Source organism: Epinephelus lanceolatus, chromosome 5 (genome assembly GCF_041903045.1).
Source record: "Epinephelus lanceolatus isolate andai-2023 chromosome 5, ASM4190304v1, whole genome shotgun sequence".
NCBI lineage: Eukaryota > Metazoa > Chordata > Actinopteri > Perciformes > Serranidae > Epinephelus > Epinephelus lanceolatus.
The window spans coordinates 17271109-17287301 of record NC_135738.1 but is presented as its reverse complement, the minus strand read 5'-3'; the positions used below and the strand labels follow the sequence as shown (position 1 = coordinate 17287301).

Below are 16193 nucleotides of genomic sequence, written 5' to 3'. Positions count from 1 at the left end.
TGTCATGTTATAATCCAGCAGCATGGCTCCCTTTATGTCCTGAGCCAATTCAAGAACTCCCAAGTCATCCATCTGGCATGTTCAATGCAAAGATTTTTAACCTTTGTGAGCTACTTTGTAAAATGAAATGGACAGCTGTTCACTGCAAACACACATATGGATATCTTATGCATCACACCACCATACAATTATCATTATTGCATTTCAGCTTTGAGCCCCTGGTTGTCTTTTTTAAAGTTGTATATCAGGATTGAGACAGTAGTGACGTAACTTCTTTTCAATTAACAGCCACCCTTTTTTTTCTCCAGTTGTCTATGCTATGAATACACAGCACAGTCTTTAATGAATGTGAACAGTGAGGACTCCCAGGTGACCTGCTGCTGCAGTGGAGTGATAATGAAAAGGGCGGATACTTGTCCAAGCTACAGGTTCACCCATTAATATTATTCACTCAGTGGAGAACCACTTGCCACCCAGCAGAGCAGCCTTACTGTATATTTGGGCGGCATAGAGAGAATGAAGATGCAGAACTAAACATGTTGACTGTTTGAACCTGGAGATGAGAGGCGAGCCTACACCTGCATGGGACTCTGGGAACAGCACCATTTGGGAGGAATACACCGACGTCGCCTTTGTGGTGGCAAACAGCTTGATTCTGTTGATCACTTCTGCCGTGGGGATCGCGGCAAATCTTTTTGTTATACTGGCAGTTTATCACCAAAAATCACTGCAAACTTCGAATAATGCACTGGTGGTGAATCTGGCAGTCACAGACACTCTGAGATGCGTAATTGACTGCCCCATTCTCCTCATCATCATCCTGACTGTGTATCGAAGAGGAAGTGTGGTTGAGCTGCTCTGTGATGCACAATTGGCCTCTTTCTCCTTCAGCTGCTGCATCCAGCTGTTGACACTGGCCTGTATAAGCTCAGAGAGGTACCAGGCCATCGCACAGCCCTTCAAAACAAGTCAAAGGCGAAGACGGATCATGTTGCTGATTCCTCTCACATGGGCCTTGGCTATTCTGGTGGCTATTTTTTGTCCGATATTTGTGAAGGACTCACCCGTGTATCAGAGATGCAAAGGATTATCAAGAGAGACATCCTCCTCTTATGACACTTTTGGACTTTACATGTTGTTCCCACTTTGGGCAGCTTGTTTTAGTGTCATTATTGGATTCTATGCTCGCATATTTGCTCTTGTGAGATCACACAATCGCAAAATATTTGACAAAGGTACTTTTCTCCCTTCGAAAAAAGACAAAGAAAAAGTTAAGCAGGTGAAAGAAGAAACCACAGCTGTGGAAAATGGACTTGGAAAATCAGAGCAAAACCAGGCCCTGAGCAGAAGTGTTGCTCAGGTGGAACCGGCGACACAAGCTGAACCAAATTTATCCAAGACAGATTCTACGGCCTCAAAAAAAGCTGCACAATGCTCCTCTGTCGGTTCAGAGAATAACAAAGAATTAAAAAATACACTGGAGATAACTGACTTGGAAACGAAACAATCTCACCCTCCTGCAATGCAGGTTGCAGTGCAGACTGAGGAGAAACCTTTTAAAACGGAGCAGTCTAATCCCTGTGGCACGAAAGCTGAAGCAAAACCATCAAATGGAGATGCTGCTGCTAGTGTTAAGAGCTCAACCACAAAGCCGCAGAAGGTGTCAAGCAATTTCGACACAGAAAAGCAGTCCAAAGAGAGAGTGAAAATTGACAAAGCGCCCTCTGAAATGAAAGAAACCAGCCCCCATGTTCCCCCGTCTGCACAGTTAGAAAATCCTGAATCCACTTCTGTTTTACTGATTGAACTAAAACAAGCCAAGAGCAGCAGCAGAGGAGAAACACTGACTGTCGCTACAGTAGATCAAGTGTCTTCATTACCTCCCGTATCAAGTAATGTCCCTGAAACAGAAGCTGAAAAACAAAACACGGCAGTGGAAGGGGCTGTTTGCATGATGCCTTCAAAAGCGAGTAAAGAGAGAGCGCACAAGAAAAAAGAAAGTAAAATGGCGAAGCGTGCTGGCTACATAATTATAACCTTCGTCTTATTCTGGCTGCCGCTGATCACAACTATCCTGATGAACTTTGTTGTTTATGGAAACAAGAATACAGGGGTAAGTATCTGTGAGGTAAGGGTGAAACTGTTAATCTAATTTTGTATGTCAAATGTGTCACCTTTGGTTTGTAGTAGATGTGTGTCTCTCATCTGTTTCTGCCCCATGACCTCACTTTAAGGCCCCAAAAATGTCATAATGCCAGAAATTATAACATTGTGAGGATGCAAAGATGTAAATTTGAGTGTGAGTTGTATTTTCAAGAGCATGGAGTGATCAAAATAGAGCATACATCAGAGGTGTGGACTTGGGTCACATGACTTGGACTTGAGTCAGACTCGAGTCATACATTTGATGACTTTTGATTCAACTTGACAAAATGAAAAATGACTTGCAACTCAACTTCTACTTTAACACCAGTGACTCATGACTACACTTGGACTTGAGCCTTTTGACTTGAAAATACTTGAAGCCCAAAGACTAAAAAGTATGTTTTTAAAAACTGTCACGAATCATATCACTTCCTTTCATTTTCTGAATCAGCTAACATTAACTCTTTTCTCTCCCAGCAAGCTGCAACTTAATTCCCTGGGTGTGTGAACCAGTTTGACAGCATCCAATCAAGGTGCAGGACAGAACCATGAAGAACTAACATTAAGTTTCTGAGCGCCAGTTGGAATAATGACACCAAACATATTTTGTTTGCGTATTAAAACTTTCTGATGGTCAACAAAAATCCAACAGAGATGCAACTACTTGTTTTCACAAATAAACACAAATTTTAATAAGCATTCATGATTTTTGTGAATGTAATATACTGTTGTTAAAATGGCATTACGATTGTTGATAAGTGCACCATGACCTGTTTAGGACTTGGGCCTTGAGTGCAACTTGAGACGTACATAACACCAGTTTGGTCCCACCTCTGATATAAGCTGCTTACAGCAACAAATTAATTAGATTTTACATACATCAAATGATTTTTTTGAACCCCAAACCTCTGTTTCATAGATTGATAGCAGTTATACAAAGTCTTAAATAATGTTCTCTAACACTTTTTAATTCTCTATGACTTTTTCAGATCACAGTCATTCAGGACTTGGAGATTCTGTCCGTGTCTGTCGCCTGCATCACATCACTGAGTGACCCAATAATATACGCTGCAGTGAACCCTCAGTTTCGGACAGAGTTTTATCGGCTGAAAACCAAATTTGTGTCCATTTTCAGTAAGAAATGATCATTTCTCTTCTTCTGTCTACCTTTGAGTGGCACTAGACCAAATTACCATTTTCAATATTCACCATATAACTGAATATTTAAATGGTGAAAACATTTGTCTGGTCACTGCTCAAATATTAAACCTCCCAGACATCAAAGTGTGAATTTTCATTTGGGTTTTGGAGGTATATTATTTTATACGCCGCTGCGTTATCTCAGATTTTATGCAGGCTGACTTCACAGCAGTTACTAAACACCGCAGAGCAGAGGCGTTGCATGCAGCGAGAAGCAGCCTGGACTGACGCAATCAGCTCAGCAGGGGGACGCTGCTGAGTTCCCTGTCAAACAATCACAGAGGCCTGCTCGTCTGTCTCCAGAGACCCTGCAGGCAGGACCCACCACTGGGCCAGTCAGGTCCTCACATGTCATCCTGCAGCACCTAATTATGGTCCCATCCTCTTATTAGTAATGCTCTTTGAGTAATCAGCCAAAACATTATGAAGCCCACCTAATTGTCCTCTGGGAAATAAAAAAGCAAAGAAAAGAAAAGACATGGGTCGTTTAATGGATGTTTCAGTAGAGCTACAGTATTTATTCTATCCACTGCACCAAATGCACAATGTGTGATCATTTGTCCCTTGTCCTCTCCCCCCTCATATATGTACTCCATGACAAGATTTGCATTTCATTAAAAGCAAAGTGTTGCGGAATTTACATCATAACATACCAGTCTCATTGTGTTTCCTTCCACCGATCTCATTTTTAACCGACAAACCTCCAACGAGAAGCAGAGACATACTTTTAATAAAACAGAATTCTGCAATGACAGCATGCAAATCCTTAATTCAACCAGTTAACAGACAGAAATAGTATGCCAACAACTGTCAACTAAATCTAGAAATAAGAGGAGCCAACTTCAAATGCAGTTGATAAAGTTCTGAGATATTTACAATATGAAAAATGTACAAAATGGCCCTTTAACACAGTGAAATCTACCAAGTCTCGCTTCTTATGATGAATATTATAATTTAAGAGCAACTCAATGGAATCGATGTTCAACATTCTTTCATATGGTTTTTTTCCAGGTCAATGCTATGTGTCCACGTTAGGGTTAGTATTAGTTAAGTGTTACAGAGAACATTCACATGTATTTCTACCTTGTGACCTAACTAATATGTACCCTGTATAGTTCTCAATATCAATTGTTAATTAACGACAGTGGCTTTCACACAGATCCATATCAGAATGTCAAATATGTAAGCTAACACAGATTTAGTCATTTTGACTTTCACTTGCACATTTCACAAACATGTCAGGATGCGTAGTATATTTTTACTCATCAAGCGATGACATCAACCAGTTAATGAGTCCGTTAATGAATATTCACAACAGTTATCCATTCCAGTGGATGTATGTTTTCTGAATTTACAACAGTGAGGGGACTATCAGAAACCAGTTAATCGTGGGGTTTTAAAACAACCTATTCAACTCAGTGAAGTGAATGTTCCTCATGTGTACGTGGGCTGATTTATTATTCACAAAGATGGCCCTCAGTCAATGAATATGTGTGCTTTGTCATCAGAGGCCATCAAGAACGACCTTTTAACGTCTGCCTCACCTCCTTTGAATCAGAAGACACAAATACAACTACATTACATATTCAAAAATAAAGTTTTTTTCTCAGTATTTTTAGGCAACAGCGATAACCACGCAATCCCAACACTTCATTGCTCTGCTGTGCTTAATGGAGCAAAATTTGCTGGTTCGCTTTCATTCCCAAGGCAGCGGTCCACATCACTCTAATACCATGCAGAGTTTGACATCAGATGAGATCACTACTTCAAAAAACCCCGATTTCTGCTAATTGTATAATCCCTCTAGATTATGGCAGGTTGATGCTCGGTGGTCCCTCTCCTCAGCATGTGGTGCTTCTCAAGACCAGTTGGCTGATCAGATAAGCATGACATCTACAAGGCAGATACTCGGACAATGTTGCTCTGAGAGTATGCGGTGGTGGTGGAGGAGCCGTGCCCGTCCGATGAGGTCACCACCGGCGCAGATAGGCTGACCATGGAAGGAGTGATGTAAGGTTCGTCACATTTCAAGGGCACGGTCTCATCGAGTTTGGCATTCAGGCTGGAGCGGCTGTAAAAGAAACACCGAATGAAAGAGGGTGAGAGGCTTGACCTTGTGAATGTACAACACAAAGCCTGTATTACACAAAGTTCTTTTTTCTTATATTGTACAGTGTGAAAGCTGCGATTCAGAAACATCCACATTCTTTGTACAGTACAGGGAGAATATGTGAAGGACCTTTTGCTCATTTAGTTACATACATATCTCAGTTCTCAGTGTGGACCTCACCTTTTGCCAGTCAGTCTAGATTGTTTTGGTGTGAGTTGCTGAGTGTTGGAGATGTCTGCCTTCTCTCACATATAATGGAACTAGATGACACTCGGCTTGTGGTGCTCAAAGGTCCCAAAAAATATCCGTTTTGAAAAACTCAACAGCAATGTCTCTTTCCAGAAATCATGACCCAGTTACTCAAGATAATCCACAGACCTTGTTGTGAGCAGTTTCATGTAGGAAATATTTTCTTTCTACCAAACTACACCTGCCAGCCGTATCACCACTCAGAGGGAAGTGTGCATCTACTCATGGACAAGAGGCTTGTAGCAGTAGATGCACGCCTCATTCTGCACAGTGATACGGTTGGCAGGTTTAGTTCAGTAGAAAGAAAATAGTTCCTACATGAAACTGCTCACAACAAGGTCTGTGGATTATCTTGAGTAACTGGGTCATGATTTCTGGAAAGAGACATTGCTGTTGAGTTTTTCAAATGTTTTTCCTTTCTTTGAGCACCACAAGCTGAGTGACATGTAGTTTCATTGTATTTGAGAGAAGGCAGACATGTCTACAGCCAATATCTCCAACACTCTGCAACTCACACCAAAACAATCCAGACTGATAAACAGCACTGTGAACTATCCTTCTAAATGTGTTTTTGGATGCATGTGAACAGATTTAATTTCTTATTGACTAGGGGTGTAACGATTTCATCAGTCTGGATCGATATATCATTTAAATGCTGAACAATCCAATATCTTTGATCCATATTGTCATCTTCAGGATACGCAAGCAGCCAAGAGAACGACAATGGAATAAATTGGCAGAGTGGAAATATTTTGGATTTCAGAGTGTATGTAAACAATGCTGTTACAAGATAATGTACGACGTAACGTTACCTGTCTGGATGGGCATCTCATTCTACTAACCTCTCACTACACTAACATTACCTGCTCTGTTTTAACAATAAATGTGCATGCAGGCTGACATTCACCCGAGCTGTTCTGTCTGGAGACACTGTGACTTAAACAACAGTGAATAACATAAATAATAATGTTACTTGTAATTTGTTAAGCTATGAGTAGAGGAAAAAAGCCTTGTCCCATGTGCTGTTTTATGTGTTAGTGGTGTCAGTTAAAAGTAAACTTCACTGCACTTAGGCAGTTACAATTATTTACCTTATTTTTGTGTTGTTTTTATCTTTTATGGTCGAAAGCAAAAAAATAAGGGGTGGCAGCTTCCCCTGTAACCGACTGAGTTAAATGTGTATATAATATCATTCATATCGATTGCAGGCCCCTAAATCGCATCAAATCAAAATCCTATTGTGACAAACTTTGTAATATCGGCAAATATCATATTGTCCAAAAAAACTATATGATATCATATCATGATGAAACTGGTGATTTACACCCCTACTATTGATAGTGTACAGTGTGTACTGTCATGGTCAACTTTCACATAAGAAATGAACACTAAACACATGATGGCAGGCTCACTCATTAAATATAACTCTCATCTGAGTAGGAAATCTTTCACAACAAGATTACTGACTACCAGTTCACCCAGTTTATGAAGTAACATGTTTTCTCTCCCACCCCTTGTGGTATCAGGAAATACACATAGTTTAGGTTCTACAGCATTCGCCTGTGTGTTGAGATATCCATCTCTGAGAATTCTGCTGCGCCCCGATATAATAGAGGTGAGTGTTGCTGCGTACAACGTCAAAAAAATAATTTCAACAGCAACAGTAGATACAGTTTCCTAGCTGCAGTGGATAATCCACAGAACAAGCTGTTTGACTGCTTGCACAGAGAGGAGGGACTATTTCTTCTGTAGAAAGTAGTTCCACCAAAAACCATCTGTGGATTATTCAGAGAAATGTTTTTGAAGGAACATGTTGCTATGTTTTTTTATTTTTCTTTGAGCACCACAAATTCCCTCCATTTTTGTTGTAGTGAGTTGGAAGCAGAAATCTCAGAGATAGATGTCGTCAAACCAGAGCAAATATGACCAAAGCTATCTGCAGACAGACACCAGAAGAGTCATAACTTGCGTGAACTTGCCCTTTAAGACTATCACATGCAATTTGAAAGTAATGCTTTGTGGAGCTGTAGAGATGGTTTGCAGGGCTTGAGCTGCAAAGATGCGCCGCGCACCTCCTGAAAAATGTGACTGCACACTAGGCACTGCAGATGCCATTAAGTTTGATTGGGCATCAGAGCCGAGAGGTGGGATCTCAAGACAGTTCTGGTCCCAACATGCATGTGTGAAATTACATGCATTACGCAATCAGCCGCAGTTTGATACCTGGTGAGCACAACAACTGCCTGCACCAGCCCGCAAATAACACAGCGGTAGAGGTATGAATAAGACATGACTGTACGCTTGTGAAACCCTATGTGTTTAAAATCACACATGCTTTGAACTCACATGTTGTTGCTGTCCAATGAAAACCATGTATCTCCAAAAAATTTTATCAAACAAAGGAAATAGCCTTGTGTGAAGCTAATGTATTTTAGATCATTTAACCATTAAAACTATCTGAATCGACTTTGTCTGAAAACCTTAAAACAAAATATGGAGACACACGATTTTTCACTGCACAGCAATCCTATGGGTTTTTTTTGTACTTCCTTATAATAGACAATTGTCTATACATCTGTATGAATGAATCCATCATTTAAAGGTCCAGCGTGTAGGATATCGAGGGATATATTGGCAGAAATGGAATATAATCAGCACATTTTCTTTAGTGTATAATCACATGAAAATTAGATTGTGTGTGATTGTGTGTCCCTTATAATGAGCCGTTTATATGTACATAGAGAGTGGGTCCTCGTCCATGGAGAACACCATGTTGCACTGTCATGTTTCAACAGTAGCCTGGAGTGGACAAACCAAACAGTGGCTCTAGATAGGGCCATTTGTGTTTTTTTGTCAGCTGCCAAAGTTCACAGCAGCGTCAGAAAAACAGTTGTTTTTTTTTAAATAAAACCCCTTTATTCAGTGTTTCACTGGTTCAGATCACCGCATGTGTTTTTTCAGAGAGGCAGAGACCTCTGCGATAATTCAGCCCCCATTAAACACCTCCTGAGCGTCTGGATCTTAAGCTATCAGAGTAAAAAGTTGAGCGTATATTAGCAGTTTCTGGGCTAGCAGGCTGTCCGAAATGTGCCGAACAGTATGGGAGAGACACTAATGTGTAACATGAAACAGCTTTATTTAGTGTATTTTCCAGTTTTAATCTCCTGGCCTGTTTGTTTTGGAGAGACCTATGTGGATAATTCAGCTCCCAGTAAAACCTTCCTGAACAATCAACACTGAATGAATCCATAACATGAGACGTTTCAGCTGGTTGAAATCTGCAGGCCTCACTGCTAGATGCCACTAGATCCCCCTAAATCTTACAATCAGCTCCTTTAATTCCTCTATGTGAAATTAATACAGTTTATTCTATCTGATAAGACAGGATCAGTTGTTTCCATGGGAGTGTACATGGTGTGAGTGAGTCGGGGGAGACAGAGATGTAGAGACAGACAGACTGAGAGACTACCTGTTGGCCACTGGCCTCTCTCTTATCTGTATGGTGCTGAGCTCCTGGTTGTTTGTGCTGGGCAGGCTGAAACTGCTCTTCTTCCTGTGGCGTCGAGAGCAGCACGAGCTGAGGCCGTGCGGAGACGAGGACAGCGAGGACGTGCGGGACCCCGACTTGTGCATCATGGAGATCTCCATGCAGTTGGCCTGAAACGTCTGCTCATCCACGAACTCATGATTCTGTCGGTGGGAGACGGCGGAAAATTAGGGATTCATTGTTGCTCATGAATCACTCTATTACATCAATGATTGGCTGCGCTAAATCATGAGTAAAGATGTTTCACAGTAAAGACTAAACAGACTGAACAGAATCCACAGCAAAATTGTTTAATAATTGGAAAATGAATCATCAAGGGAATAGAAATATATTGGCCCAGATGTCCATATTAAGTGCCATCTGTGAAAACATTCACAACTGTTATCCCTGTGACAAATGAGCGTGACTTGAAGGTCAGGATCCAAGTGTGTGTCGGGCTCTGCCAGCAGGTGGCAGAGTGACACCGCGTGGGATCTGATGCCATGTTCTGAATCATGCCTCTTTTCTTATACCTCCCTTCTGTCACTCCAGCCATCTATAATGCACACCATGAGAGGCCTAATGTAAACATGTGCATTCCCATCTGAATGGTATGAAGCATTTATGGAGCTTTTCCCAGACAACTGGGGAGGATCATCTACGAGGAGGGACACTGATTTACTGCCTGTCCATGTCTCTGTACGGGGCTTAGAGCTGCAAGTGTAAAACTCATGTCACAGCTGAGTATTAAAGAGGCTCTTACATCTCTAAATTATAGATAGTGTAAAATGAAGTATGCTGGTTTGTTGGGAGGGAATAATATTACTGGCTGGCTGAGTCATGTTATCTTTAGCATGTTGCTGGCGAGGGGAATCGGCAACTCCCAGCCCCATTTACAGCTATTTTTAACTCTAGCCTTATATAAAATACAGTAGCTTGTACAGTTTGTGCATGGATGAAAAAGCTCACTTTGTTTCTATTTGCAACACACTGTAACAGGCTGGCGCTACTGATAATACAGTCATGAAAGGATTAGTGAACCGGCATACCAGGCACAGACCCAAGGGCCCACAGTGTACAGGGGGGCCCTCACCTGCAAAATGTCACTCAAATTAACACGTAGTGACCAGGATGTGATTCAAGATGACCAAGAATATGCAAAGAAACTACAAAGAGATAAAAAATAACTACAAAAAAGAGGCAAAACAACCACAAAGAGACACAAAGTGACCGAAAAGACACAAAATAATCTCAAAGAGACAAAAAAATGACCCCACAGAGACACAAAACCACTACAAGGACACAAAAAAACGACTGCAAAGAGACCACAAAAAGATGCATTACGACTACAAAGAGATGAAAAACAATGACACAAAGACAGGCTAAACAGCTAAAAGGCCCTTTGTCCACCAAAGTGTTTTTTTTTCCCAGTTGAAAACGCCAGGCGCTCCTCAGGAAATGCTCAGCTGGGAGCACTTGAGAGCACTTTGAAGGCGCAGCGTTTTTTCAGCTAAGACGCTTTGGTTGCATCTGGTTGCTATGATACGGGATATCCATGCAAGTAAAAAAGTTGGTGCGAGGTAGAGTCGGCTACTTGCTCTGAGTTAAGGATATATTGATTTATAAATGGTATATTACCATACTCCTCCTCTATTGGTGTTGTTCAGCACTTGTTCATGTCTTTGTGATATTTGTCCCTCCACCACTGTGATTAAACAGCTGAAGTGACGAGTGTGTCGTTTTACCCAATGTGTCACATTTTAAAACTCAAAACAAAAGCAAACAGGCAGCGCTTGGTGCAGAATAGAGATTCAGCGTCTCATCACGCTGCTGGCGCTTGAAGCAAAGCGAAAATATGCAGTTGCACAGTATCTAAAAAAATACGCTGGCTTCAGGAAAAACACATTGGTAGACACCGCCCCTAAAGTGCGTGTCTTGCTCCTATGTAGGGGAGGTAGGGTAGGGTGGGCCCATTGTCTGATAATCCGCCCCTGGACACAGCACAGACAGAAGTGATGCAATTTCACAGAAAAGAAACTTTTTATTACAGTGAGCTATTTTAAACCATCTAAAATCCTTTACCGAGACAGAAAGAATGAAAGATACCTAAGCACATGTTTTCCAGTGGATAAAGCTTTTAGAGAAAAAGGTATCTTACCGTGGTCTTCTCCAGGCAGTGCAGCAGGTGATTATGTTGGCTCTCAAAAGGAGGGCTGGGGGCCTTCGCCACTAGGGCTTGTCCTGCCTCCTTGGAGGCCTTGGAACACACAGAGTAAAGAAAACACAGTGTAGATGAGCAGGTGCAGATTCTGCACGGAAACAAGAGTCTCAGGCAACAGTTAGCTCAGTAATGTAGTGGAGAGTACGCAAAGCATTGAAGGTTGAAATGCTGATCTGTAACACGGCAGCCAATCTACTGAGAACCTAGTGATGGGGATGTTTTCGAGATGCGCAGAGACAGTGGCTGATTACAACATGTTTCACTGATAGAATTGGGTTTTGCCTTTCTTTCTCGCTGATTTGGTGAGAAGGACCAGAAAAGTCAAATTAGAGCTCATTTCAGTGCAACAGCAGTGGCACACCTAGACACAGATCGAACACATTGCACCAAACACATCACAGATTCTGCACCACAACAACACTACACACGTTGATGGAGCTCTGCACGGCTCTGGGATGGAAGTTATGTTGTGTTAGTTTGCACTACGACCCGGATGCTCTAGAAATAACACACAGAACACACAGCAAATCAAAAACAGAGTTTAGAGGAGACGCAGGCCGAGCGGACAGCCTCCATAGGCGACCTACTGTCCGGTAAGCCTTTGGGTCCCTCCTTCCCCTCCAAACCCTGTTGGACAGACATGCAGAGCTTGGTCATGAGTCAGTGTGACTGTAATGGCTGTGCTCCACCAGAAGGCAAGCGTGCCTGCCTGGCTCTCCTGCTGTATGGATAGAGAGTTGAGGAAGCATGTCAATGCCGCAGCTGAGAGGTGGGATGTAAGAGAGACGACGATCACACTAAAGCACTGGAATGACAGCAGCCCCTGTGTTAGAGCATGAAGAGCCCCCCACACCTCCCCACCTCCCCCGTGTGTGGTGGCATGGCCCCCGAGCAGAGCGGCATGCAAGCGTCAGCGAGGCCCCGGCCGCTGCTTGGTCCCGTTACCTCCTCCAGTGAGTCGATCAGGAGCCCATTTTGTTTGTAGCGCATATAAGCATTAGTGCCTCGAATCTTCGTAGCGCGGATTCTAGCAAGCCGAGTTTTCTGTTTGAACAAACAGACCTCTGTTTTAGCCCCTGACGGTTTGTCTGTCACACTAATTGACTCTGTCTCCCTCTGGCAGCCACAGTATTTAGTAGGGAGAGGCCATGCTTAACTCTACGATTAGGAAATTCTGCCTCAGCAAACACTTTTAGGAAGAAATGCACATATTGCTCTTGAAAAGCTGCTGACACTATACTCTGAAGATCATTTGTTCAGTCATTGTCATTGCCTCCCTTATTTCTTTCTCTCACTGAAATATACTCAAGGAAGTTGAGCCCACCCAATACACACATACACAGAAACACAATAAAAGATTAATATTCTGGAAGATAGTGTTTGCCCTGTCATTCTGTTACGGGCGGATAAGACAGGGACAGAGAAAAGAGGCAGATAGAAGCGAAATAAAGGGAGATAGAGAGAAAGGGATGGAAAGGAAGAGGCGGAGGGAAGGGTGAGTCAGTACCCTCTGGGCTCGTCGTTTCTCTGCCCGCTGGCTTTGGTGGTAGATACGGCTGAAGTTTGACACTATGACAGGGACAGGCAAGGCGATGACCAGCACCCCACTCAGAGAGCATATGGACCCAAACACCTTCCCCACGATTGTTTTTGGCACCATGTCACCATACCTGAAACACAGAGAACAGACAACAGTGAGCACACTGGGTAGAAAAACAACAAGGAGAAAAAAAATATATTCCTTTGACAGAATCCGCCCTGGAGGCGTGTTTCATCATGTTAAGTTGTTGTGTGTTTAATGTTATTTTTAATAGTCTTGAAATAGTTACAGTGACCTTGGATGATTTCACAACTTCAAATAAGAAGTCACACTTTTGAAGTGGGTGAGGAATAAATAGGACTTTTGTGAAGTCTCTTTCTCCTGGCCTACTTACGTGCCGTCGTGATTTTCCTCTTTTAAAACCCTGTTTCATATATAATTACACACCTGCTGGCACCGGCTAATGCTTTCACATCATGACCAAATGCGCTACACATCCCCTGTGACCTCTGTTAGCCAAACAGCTTGTGAAAGATACAGGGAGTAGTATCACATCAAGTAAAAGCAAAAGGGGAAGGGAACAGTGTGATGCCGAACCCTGGAGAAATGGTTTCAGTGTGTGGGCCTCGCTAACAGCTACTCGTGCGTTTTGTTCCTCTTCCCACATCAAAACGGACCTTGAATAGTGAATGCAGACACGCACTGAAACCACATTAAAACTATTCATGTTCCAGATAAAACGAAAAAGCAGCTCTTTGGAAATCAAGCGTGACACTGATCTGATTGGAGCACAAGCATGCAATTTTTCAACATTCTAAAACAAACGTTGAACAGGCTACATTCAGCATGAACAGATTAAAGGTTGTACATATGTCAGGTGGGACTGAATCATCCCCATTAGAGAGATTAATGTGCCTGTCTTCTATCAGGCAGTCGGACCTGTCTGCGCTCAAGGTAAAGCTAAAATCAAACTGTCTTCAGGATCTCACTTTCTTTACATTTGCCTCCAGTGCCACTTAGAGGTGGAAGTTACAAATCCCTCTGCTGATTTGAACTGTTTCTTCTTCTGATCCAGTTTGTACCAGTTGCAACTTGTCGTAGAACTGTTGAACTATAAGACTGTGAAAATAAAATAAATAACTAGAAAGACTGCACATCCAAAAGTTGCATAAGTTCTATTACAACTTAAAGATTCACAGGATTTTCCTAAAAAAACAATGTATAGACTCATAGGATTGCAGCAACCCAAAAGAAAGCAGCTAAAAGGTCCATCTCCATTGAAGAGCGCTCCCTCTCCATCATCACTTCTGACCCACTACTGCTACTTCTACTATATGTATATACTATATGAGATTTCCAGAGTCCTCAAAGATGCTTTACATAGAGTAGTATAAAGAGGAATAAAAAACAAACATTACATTCTTTAATAAAGTCATAAAATAAATTGAAAGATTAGAATTGAATTCAGTCAACTGAGGAGTAAAAACATGTGGGGGTTGAAGGGGCAGCTGAGGGGGTGGGTTTTGAGGGCCTTTTGAATTCTGACAGTGTGGGGGTATTTGTGATGTGTGCTAGTGTCTCTAATGTAGCACTACGTATCTGCAGAGACTCTGCCCTCTGCCTGTTTTTTCTCCACCTTTTTTTGTTATGTTCTGAGTGTTCCTGGACACAGCATGCAGGTGAGGTCAAGACCTTATAAAAAGGTAGCCGCCAGGTTGCAGACTGTAAGCAGCACACATCCAAGAGGAATCTAAGAAATTTGCAGACATGGCGCCAAAAAAAGACAAATGAAGCTCTAGCAAAACAATACTTTTCATGCTCAGGCTGTAGTTTCCCTCTCACCCTGCAAATCACTCCTTACACATATGCTCACTCACTGTCTCTAGGTGTCATTGTTTGGGTAGGTCAGTTGAGTCAACAGCCGATTCACAATCAACCAATAGCGCAGGAACACACCTTCTCCAACCTATCATCTTACTGCTCCTTGATTTAAATATGGTTCTTTCTTACTGTTGTCGTGCATGCACTCCTCCTCCCCATCACCATCTAGTCTTTACGGATTCATCAGCCTCATCTGCCTCATCAGCCACCATCAGCATCTAAACTCAATGGGGAGATTTATCCTGCTGCAGTTCAGATGTCTGTTGATCACGAAATATCTCCAAGCGCCAAAGACTTCTGTTAAAGCTTAATCATATTCTGTATTAAAAATTATCTTTACTTCATTCATCTGTCTCTGCTGATTGGACTACAGTGAAGCGAAATACCAAGTGGACAACGCTCATTCTAAAACAGCAAGAGTGTGTCTGGAGCTGGCTTTCACTTCTTATTTTTCCTGGTGATACCGTTTGCAAATGACAATTCCTGCAGAGTATACCTTTTATAGTCCTGCATGCAAGCTCCTAACCTTGATGGCAGCTACTGTCTCTTCTTCTACTTAGCTGAAGCTCTCAACATGGCCAGACTCGTAGAGATTTTCAACTCTCTGAATACTTTTTCTCTAGTTCTGGATGAACTGAGTGAGTGAAATGTTCCAAGGTCATGGCCGTGTTGGTGTTGGCGAGAGTTCACTTAGCGCTTTCACACTCAACTTAATGGCACTACAACAAACCTGCAACAAACTGTGACCTTCTTGGCTTGCAGAATTATCTCTTTCACTTTGACAAACATCATATTTGTAAATTATGGCACAATTCAAACAGGATAAATCTCTCTCCGTTGACTACCGTACATACTTTTGACAAAATAAGGGGCCACGGGGACTTTGCCTATCTATCTGCAGTACCATTCAAATGCACTTCAGTCCATACAACAGTAGATGAACAAATCCCTGTTCATACTGATGATCAGCACTGATTCTGACTGTCCTCAGTTCAGTAGTAATTTTTCAGTTCGTTGCTGGTTCATACTGGTTCATTCAGCTCAGCAAAGCTTGACAGTACAGACACTGTTAGGGTTAATAGCTCAGCAGCCAACCATGTGAGACAAAGTTATCGTGTTACGGATGTTTCTGAGGCTTTGTGGTCTTCACAGCTGAAGGCTACTGATTTGTTTGTGACAATTGTGATTCAGTTAAGTCAGTCCAGTCTAAAGATTCTGTGTTTAAGTTTTGCTCGTACACGTACCAAACACCTCCACCACTTACAAGACTAACAAACTAAATACTTAGCTGCATTTAGATTTTCTGTTGTCACACAGAGAG

The 16193-nt window shown here is 42.1% G+C and overlaps 2 protein-coding genes across 3 annotated transcripts in view; one reads left to right on the top strand and one right to left on the bottom strand.

Moving 5' to 3' along the window:
- Nucleotides 1-559: 559 nt before the first annotated feature.
- LOC117262567 (uncharacterized) lies at nt 560-4979 on the top strand. Its single transcript, XM_033635573.2, has 2 exons — nt 560-2113; nt 3135-4979. Exons 1-2 carry the CDS (start codon nt 560-562, stop codon nt 3288-3290), a joined length of 1710 nt encoding a protein of 569 aa, XP_033491464.2. The 3' UTR covers nt 3291-4979.
- LOC117262840 (A-type voltage-gated potassium channel KCND2-like) overlaps nt 3818-16193 on the bottom strand; it is a 51082-nt gene continuing 38706 nt past the window's right edge. Inside the window, exons 3-7 of one of the 2 annotated variants that reach the window (XM_033635996.2) lie at nt 12959-13121; nt 12397-12495; nt 11389-11487; nt 9174-9394; nt 3818-5416 (exon numbers count right to left, since the gene is read on the bottom strand). In XM_033635996.2, the coding sequence (XP_033491887.1) occupies nt 5239-5416; nt 9174-9394; nt 11389-11487; nt 12397-12495; nt 12959-13121 (760 nt within the window). In that variant the 3' untranslated portion in view covers nt 3818-5238. The remainder of the gene's footprint in view (nt 5417-9173; nt 9395-11388; nt 11488-12396; nt 12496-12958; nt 13122-16193) is intronic. The other variant, XM_033635997.2, reaches the window with a different exon arrangement.

Bases quoted from the DNA above. Each gene is read 5' to 3' on its own strand.
- LOC117262567 (XM_033635573.2), top strand. From the start codon at position 560: ATGAGAGGCGAGCCTACACCTGCATGGGACTCTGGGAACAGCACCATT. The intron at 2,114-3,134 runs GTAAGTATCTGT...TGACTTTTTCAG, and splicing joins ATGGAAACAAGAATACAGGG to ATCACAGTCATTCAGGACTT.